Source organism: Rhincodon typus, chromosome 2, assembly GCF_021869965.1.
Source record: "Rhincodon typus isolate 14 chromosome 2, sRhiTyp1.1, whole genome shotgun sequence".
Classification (NCBI taxonomy): domain Eukaryota; kingdom Metazoa; phylum Chordata; class Chondrichthyes; order Orectolobiformes; family Rhincodontidae; genus Rhincodon; species Rhincodon typus.
This window is the reverse complement of record NC_063333.1, coordinates 34,016,755-34,025,840: the sequence shown is the minus strand read 5'-3', so window position 1 is coordinate 34,025,840 and position 9,086 is coordinate 34,016,755. Positions and strand designations below refer to the sequence as shown.

General features: G+C 39.5%; 1 protein-coding gene across 1 annotated transcript in view; it reads right to left on the bottom strand.

Moving 5' to 3' along the window:
* Positions 1 to 417: 417 nt before the first annotated feature.
* The window catches only part of mpp7a (MAGUK p55 scaffold protein 7a), a 396,892-nt gene continuing 388,223 nt past the window's right edge, over positions 418 to 9,086 (bottom strand). Inside the window, exons 15-16 of the mRNA XM_048606808.1 lie at positions 1,049 to 1,142; positions 418 to 541 (exon numbers count right to left, since the gene is read on the bottom strand). Of these exons, the coding sequence (XP_048462765.1) occupies positions 418 to 541; positions 1,049 to 1,142 (218 nt within the window). The remainder of the gene's footprint in view (positions 542 to 1,048; positions 1,143 to 9,086) is intronic.

Below are 9,086 nucleotides of genomic sequence, written 5' to 3'. Positions count from 1 at the left end.
TCATCAGTAATGAACAGTTGGAGTAATAGCAATATTAAAGAAGACTACAAGTTGGTCATGTGACTTCCATCTTGGCTTATAAATAGCATGTGGCAATAAGAAACAAAAAGGATCTTTTTGAACAAAGTAAGTCAAACATGCAGTTGACTAAATATATGAGACACAAACTTAATGCACCCTGAGAAAATTTTTCTCAGGGCTCAAATTACCCTCTATCATTGGGTTAGAAGTGATTATAGAAGATTGAAATGCTCTTTGCTACATCAGAACTTTTATTTACTGCAACAAGTTACAGTAGAGCAATTAAATTGCTGTATGAAGGAAACATACTGGTGTTCAAAGAGCTAAAGTCATTATTATTTACCATACATTAATATGAGTTTAAAAATTCAGAAAGACTAACAAACCAAAATAACTTCAGTCTTTACTTACATGGCATTGTACGTCCAACAGGCACACTTTATTCTTAGCCAATACATGTCGAACAGAATCTATACTTGTTCCATACAAGTTTCCTCTGTATTCTCCATGTTCAATAAATCTGGAGAAAATAACAAGCAGAAGAAAGTAGGTCAACTGCTGAACTATACTTTTAAAAAACATTCTCTGCTTTTTAAAATGTTGAAACTATACATAATGCATGCAGTCAGGCCACTTAGAGCAACAAAATGCTTTCAGTTATTTGATGTCATTGAAATAAATTCAAATAAAATCTGCAGCATTAACAGAAAAGACACTATACAACTAAGCAACACACTGCTTCTTCAAAGGCACATCTAAACTTTGTAGAACAGATCAAATTATTTCTAATATCTATTTAACAGATTGAAAATGCATGGCACAAGTTTATGACATGAAGAACACAGCGATGTCAAGTTTAAAAGTTTGATAACAGAATAAAACGGTAACATTTAGCTCCCTGAGCAACTTGCCGATCTGATTTCCCAAGTAACCTATTGTTCATATATTCCGATACTTTTCATCACTGCATCTGAAACTTTCCAGATGTGCTGGCATGAAACAGAGTGTGCCATTTTTTTAAACTTACTTGTTATTTTGTACATCTGTCTCAAACAAGTGCTTGGAAATAAAATGATATTCCACTCCGTCAGTTTCCTGGCTTCTTTTTGGCCTTGTTGTATCTGCGAATGACAAAACATAAAAAAAAAACATTTTTAGTATTGCTAATATTCAACTGGTTGTTTAAAATTAGTTTAAAGTATCAGAACAGATATTATCAATGCCATTTGCCTTTAGGCTTTTAAAGAAGCTAAGTGTAGCCTAAGCAACAAGTTTCTAGCTTTTTTTTCTATTTTATTGGAACATTTGGCAATTAGGCCTGTCTACAGAAACATAATTAAAGCACTTGAAAATTTCTGAATGTTGTATCCAGAGAATTTCTAAATGAAAATAAATTACAAATGACATATTACTTTATAAAATCCAGCATTATTCCTACTGCTAATAGAAAATCTAGCTATGTTATGTGGTTTAATTTTAATGTCACCACCACTGTTGCTATTCAGAAATATGGCAAACTGTCATTTTATTCGTCAGCATAGTCCACGTTAAAGCCAAAGCATGAGGCATTGGAATGGCATTTTATACAGTAGACTGAAAAATTTTTTCCTCTAAACCTTATAAATGTCATGACGGCTGTGAAAATCTGACAATTATAATGAAAAAAAAGAAATAATATCATACCAGAAAGAAAACTCTTCCTGATTTAAGAAAAATAATTGACTGTGTAATCTTTCCTCCGTTTGAATAATACCATTGAAGCCTTTCTTTTGTTTAAACAATAGAGGATTTTTTTAAACATAGAATGCATGTGACACAGAAATTATTAAAAAAAAGTTATTGTTGCTCCAACAGAACATCCCGAGTCTTTTAGGTTACATTTTTTGAAGTCACAGAGACAGGATCGCATTTCATTAAATATTTCATAAATTTTCCTGGCAAGTATACTATGTTTTGATTAGAACTGGCTCCTGTATAAAAAAACTACAGACTAACCTATTCTCCTGTGATTAACTGTACAACCAGATAGTAAAAAAAGGTGCAATGATAATGGAAAAAAATGTCAGACTTGCACACGATATAGGGATTGTAAAGTTTATGTCATAAAGCATAAGAAAATCAAAATGATTTTTGGAATGGATCCTCATCGAAAGACTGGCTTGAAGCCTTTAGGTTTTGATGAATTATTGTGCACAACAAATCTTCATTACACCATGGAAAAGTTGCAATTTTGCTCACCTCCAACTGGTTTCTTTTTACTGTTTTATCAGTCAGTATCAAAAGTCTATCAGAAAAATAAATATCACTCCTTCTAGCTTTGCTATGGAATTGAAAATGTGACTTTACAAATGAATTGTTGGAACAGATCATTGGCTACAATTCTAATAGGTGGGAAACTTTAGGATTAGTTGACCGAATTTCTTACATTTCAGCAAATTCCTAAATGCTGTTAATCTCCTACATTCGGAATAAAATTAATTAGGATCTTCTTTATTTCACCTGATAATAATAAAATCTACATTCTTGTTAGCTTAATATTTATAAACTATTAAACATGGATACATGACCACCATGGTTAACCAGTGACAACAGAATGGTTTGCACATTTCCCATTTAATGGCTGCCAATTATTATCAACTAATTTGCTGTTTAATTTGTACAGTCACAGATACATAAAAGTAGACATGCTTCTATGTAATAAGTGCATGAACTGTTTTTCCAATGCATGCATGGTGAGAGGCCGCTGGCTAGGCCAGCACCTATTGTCCTGATGAGGGTGGTGATACTTTGCCTTTTTGAACCACTGCAATCTTCATGTATGGTGACACCCACAGTACTGCAAGGGAGGGAGTGCCAGGACTTTGACTCAGTCAGAACAATATAGTTCCAAGTGAGGATGGTGAATGGCTTGCAGATGGTGGCGTTCCCATGCAACTTCTGCCCTTGTCCTTCAAGGTGGTAGAGACTCTGAGTATGGAAAATGATGTCCGTAGTAGCCTTTGAGAGTGATTGTGGCACATCTTTTAGGTGGTACACACGGCTGCTGCTGTGTGTCAGTGGTGCAGGTGGTCGATGGATGGCAAATAATATGGTTTTCTTTTGTACAGTTTCTCCAATTTTGTTGCAGCTGCACCCATTCAGAAAAGCAAAGATTATTCCATCAAACCCCTGATTTATGTCTTGTTAATCATGGACAGTGGTGGAAGAGGCAGCAGGTAAATTAGTTATTCCAGAATTCCTAGTTTCTAAGCTGTTCTTTTGGCCACAGTATTTATGTGCAAGGTCCTCTTCAATTACTGGTTAATGTTAACATGCCGGATGTTGAAAGAGGGGTATTCAGTGATGCTAATGTCATTGATGGGAGATGATTAAACTCCCTCTTGTTATAAATAGCTATTGTCTGACATTTATGTAGCATAACACTAGTTGCTATACATTAGCCATGCTTGGATATCGTCTAAGTTTTGCTGCATATGAACATGGGTTACTTTGAAGTCCAAGAATGCATGAATGGTGCACATTGTATAATCACCAGTGAAGATCCTCACTTCTGACCTTATGATACTGGGAAGGTCTTTGTTGAAGGAGCTGAAGATGGTCCAGCCTAGGACAATAGCCCGAGGAACTCCTGCACAGATACCCTGGGACTGAGACGATTGACCACAAACAAACAATAATCCTGTTCTATTGGTATGACTTCAACCAGCAGACAGCTTCCTTCCAACCCCTGCCCCACTTCTCCTGTGAACCTCCCGACATTTAAACTGACTTGATGTCGTTGATGTCAAGGGGATGTCTAAATGGGCTCAGGGTGTCACATGAGTTACGAGGGGCTAAGAGGCTTGGTCAATAGGCATATGGTGGAATAGAAGAAGAGGGGCCAAGGAGAATAGATAGAGAGGCATAGGTGGCATGGTCATATGGGGATACAGGGGAGTGTGTGGTTACATGGCATTTGGCAGCAAGGAGTGAGAGGGTGACAGCCAGAGGGATGAGGTATATAACATAGGGAAGAAATGCAGCCAATTTTGACCAACAAAGTTGTGAATAAAATGGCCAAAAATCTGCTCTCATGGTGTCAGTTGAGAGATAAATATTGTACATGGCAATCTGAGAACTTCCCTGTTCCTTTTTGAACAGTGTAGCAGGACTGCAACAACACATGCACTTAATACCACCAAGCATCCGATTGTCATAGAATTATGCAGACTAAGTACCATAAAGGTTGACTGGATGACATAAATGTGGTGAAAAGTGACAGCAAAATAAAGCTGAGGTTCAAAACTCATTAAAAGCAAGAGATGAGCCCCTTTCTAGGAAGCCACAAGCAAGTCTTAATGAGATAATTCAATAAACTGTCAGTGATAGCTGTATTCCACACAATCTGAAACTTCATGGCACAGCATCGACTTGTTTTTGATATTCACTGGTGGGACATGGTTGTTGCTAGCTGGCCGGCAGTTATAGCCTGTCCCTAGTTGCCCTTGAGTTCGTGGTGGTGAGCTGCCTTTTTGAACTGCTGCAGTCCACATGCTTCATCATTAGCATCTATCCAGTGAACTAACTGTGGATCAAGGTGGTGTATGATTGATGATTTATTGTCACTTGCATTTTACAGTGAAATGCAATAAGATACAGTGAAAAGCTTTCATGAGTTGCCATAATCCAGTGCCTTTTTGATAGTTTAAGAATAAGAGAAAATAAGAAGATATAACTTAAAGAGAAGTCCATGTACGTACAAGTTCTGAGCTGGCTCAGAACCACCACCGTCTTGCCAGACCCAACCAAGGTCGAAGTCACCGATCCTCAGCCTCCACCTTTCATTGCTGGGCTGATTTACCTTCACCACTGCCTGCACCAGGCACACCAATGTCAGAGACGACAGCTGCAGCTGATGTTGCTGTGGTGCATTCCTGCCACTGCTTCGCCACCGTTAGTGATGGACCCAGCCAATGACAAAGTTGGCGATCCGCACGTGCCATCTTTCGTCGTTGGGCCTACCTCATTGATGTCACCTCAAGCTCGCTCTCCATGCAGGACTTGCTCGTAGGGGGGCATAACAAAAGCTGCACTAGGCGTGCCAAAAACCGTGTTGCCCAACTTAGTGAAGTTATGTTCCAGCATGAGATGGATCATCAGCAAATGCAGTATGCTGTAGACAGAAGTGAGCAATCCCACAACCACTCAATTCAATACTCAACAGTCGTCATGCATTTCAGTCCTGAATTGTGGTGGACTATTGAGCAACTAACTGGAAAAGGAACCTCAGTGAATTTCCTATCCTTAATAATGGAGGGAGTCCATCACCTTGGCGCAGAAAAACAAGCCTGAAGCATTTACTATCACTTTCAGCAGTAAGTGCCAAGAAGTTGATCTTGCATCTCATATACCAGTATTAAACCAATTCAATTCACTCCAGGTTATAAAAAGATCTGGCTGAGCATACTGGGCACTGGCCAGTTAGCTTAACTTCGGTAGTGGGGAAAATGCTTGAACCTATCATTAAGGAAGAAATAGCAAGACATCTGGATATAAATTGTCCTAATGGGAATACCCAGCATGTGTTCATGAAGGGTAGGTCATGTTTAACTAATTTGGTGGAATTCTTTGAGGACATTACTTGCATGGTGGACAATGGGGAACCTGTGGATGTGGTGTATCTGGATTTCCAGAAGGCATTTGACAAGGTGCCACACCAAAGGCGCTACATAAGATAAAGTTGCACGGTATTACAGGTAATGTATTGGCATGGATAGAGGATTGGTTGACCAGTAGAAAGCAAAGAGTAGGGGTAAATGGGTGTTTTTCTGGTTGGCGGTCAGTGGCTAGTGGTGTGCCTCAGGGATCAGTGTTGGGACCTCAATGGTTTACAATTTACACAGATGATTTGGAGTTGGGGACTAAGTGTGGTGTGTCAAAATTTGCAGATGACACTGAGGTGAGTGGTAGAGCAAAGTGTGCAGAAGACACAAAGTCTGCAGAGGGATATAGATAGTCTAAGTGAGTGGGCAAAGGTCTGGCAGATGGAGTACAATATTGAGAAGTGTGAGGTCATCCATTTTGGTAGGAATAACAGCAAAATGGACTATGTTTTAAGTGGTAAAAATTGCAGCACACTGCTGTGCAGAGGGACTTGGGTGTCCTTGTGCATGAATCGCTGAAGGTGGGATTGCAGGTGCAGCAGGTGATTAAAAAGGCAAATGGAATTTTGTCTGCCATTGCTCGAGGGATGGAGTTTAAAAACAGGGAGGCTATGCTGCAGCTGTATAGGGTCCTGGTGAGGCCACACCTGGAGTACTGTGTGCAGTTTTGGTTGTTCTCATTCCTTACTTGAGAAGAGATATACTAGCACTGGAGGGGGTGCAGAGGAGATTCACTCGGTTGATTCCGGAGTTGAGAGGGTTGGATTATGAGGACAGACCGAGTAGACTGGGATTATACTCATTGGAATTCAGAAGAATGAGGGGAGATCTTATAGAAACATATAAGATTATGAAGGGAATAGATAAGGTGGAGGCAGGGAGGTTGTTTCCGCTAGCAGGTGAAACTAGGACTAGGGGGCATCGCCTCAAATTAAAGGGAAGCAGATGTAGGACTGAGGTCAGGAGGAACTTCTTCACCCAAAGGGTTGTGAATCTGTGGAATTCCCTGCCCAGTGAAGTGTTTGAAGCTACCTCGCTGAATGTTTTTAAGGCAAGGCTAGATAAATTTTTGAACAGTAAAGGAATTAAGGGTTATGGTGAGTGGGCGGGTAAGTGGAGCTGAGTCTCAAAGATCAGCCATGATCTTATTAAATGGCAGGGCAGGCTTGAGGGGCCAGATGGCCTACTCCTGCTCCTAGTTCTTATGTTCTTATGTACTGCTTAGCAAGTACTGCTTAGCAAGGAAGACAGCTCCTGATAACATTTCAGCTCTAAGTCTGAAGACATGTTCTCCAGAACTGAATATATCTCTAAACAAGTTGTTCGAATATAGCTCTAACGCTAGCACAGAAAAATGAAAAATCCAATCCTGCTAATTACTGTCCCATCATTTACTCTCAGTCATAGAAATGATGGATGGTGTTATTGACAGTGTTAACCAGATTACCCATAATCTGCTCAACAATGCTGTTTTAGTTCCACCAGGATCAGTCAGCTCCTAAACTGTAATGGCTCTGGCCAGACATGAACAAAGGAGCTTAACTCCAGAGGTGACGTGATTGCAAGTGCCCTTGACATCAAAATGAAATTTGACCAAGGTGGCAAGGAGCCATAGCAAATTGAAGTCAATGGTTAATGGAGTAAATGTCTCCACTAGCTGAAGTCATTCCTGGGATGAAGGAAAATGATTATGATTGTTGCAGGAAAATCATTCCAGCCCCAAGAATTTCTGAAAGAGTTCCTCAGAGTAATATCTGAGGTGAAATAACCTCTCATTGCTTCCTCAATGAGTTTGTTTCATCCTAAGGCTAGAAGTGAGCATTCTTGATGATCAATGCTGAGTTCTTTTGCAACTTCCCAAGTAATATCTGTTTCACACAAGTGTCTGCCAATGACCAGCTAAACATGAATTAATATCATGGGGAAGGGATGAGGTTCCGTAGCACTATCTTCGCTGAATACCTACCACCAACATCAACACTGACCCACCACGTAAATACCACAGGTCAGAGACCGCAGATTCTGCGTCTTCCCAACTCCCCAAATACTTTACATGAACTACAATACACAAGTCAGTGTGGTGGATTACTCATTTGCTTGAAAAAGTGCTCTTCCAACATTACTCAAGAACCTCAACATCATCCAGAAGAAAGCAGACCACTTAATTGGCATTCCATTCACCAACTAATCACTCCCTTCACCATCAATGCACTGAAGCTGTAATGTGCACCATCTACAAATGCACTGCAAAGATAAAGCTCTTTTGATAGGACTTTCCAAATAACTGACGTCTGTAGCCTCAAAGAACAAAGGCAGCAGACACGTGTGAATACTACTGCATATAAGTCTTCCTGCAAGTCACTCATCATTCTGACTAGAAGATGTCAATGGGTCAAAACACTGGAACTCCTTTCCCAACAGTACTGTGCATACATCTATACTAAATGGACTGCAGTGGTTTGAGAAGGTGTCTTATGTTATGGACCAGACCAGAGCACTCCACCTCCTGCCTTTCCCGCTTGCCTCAAAATGTTGTAAGGAGATAGCCTAGACCTTAACCAAGTTTTATATTTATTTAAAGGCAAGTGTAAGGTGCTGTACTCCAGATGTGATTTGATTAGTCCACCACTAGACTTTAATCAAAAGATACTTTATTCTTACAACAGTTAAAATACAAAAAAAGTTGGCATAACTTTAACTATTGAAATAATTAACAAGATAATGTATTATTTAATAACTAACCATCAAATTTTCCAAAAAAAAGCAACATCCCATTAACACACCCTTTGTTAAAATTACAATTCAGCAAAACAGTTATGATTCTCACACGCTGCCTTTCTCCAGTCCAGAAGAAAGAAACAATCTGTCCTTTTGGTGTTTAAGAGGAAGCCTTGATGTCGAAGACTTCACTCTAGTAATTGGGAACTCAAACTTTTAGCTCAGCAGCCAGCAGTAATCTTCTCACTAATTGAAAGCAAAACTAAAAGCCTTCCTGGGTCTTTGTGAGCCCTAACCACACCCACTCATGATTCTTTTATCTTGAAACAAAACACCACCCAGGGAAAACTAAAAAGCTGTTTACCAACTGCCTGTCTGAAGGAGACATTTTGTCACCACTGTGGCAACACCCCTCTATAAGAGAAACAGCGTAGAACATCTCTCTTAAAGGGCACAGTCTTGTCACACTTATCACCACCTTCTGAAAAGCAATGAGCACTTAGCAATGGGGTAATAAATGTTGACCTTTCCAGTTAGGCATACATCCTGTGAATGAAGAAAAATGCTAATAATATCAAGAATAGATAACAACATGGAATGCCCAAACCAGGTATAAATAAATGTTGTTGACAAAACATCAGCAGACCATTCTGATTATAAACAAACTGAATGAATAGAACTGTTTCAATCATTTTGACAATAGTG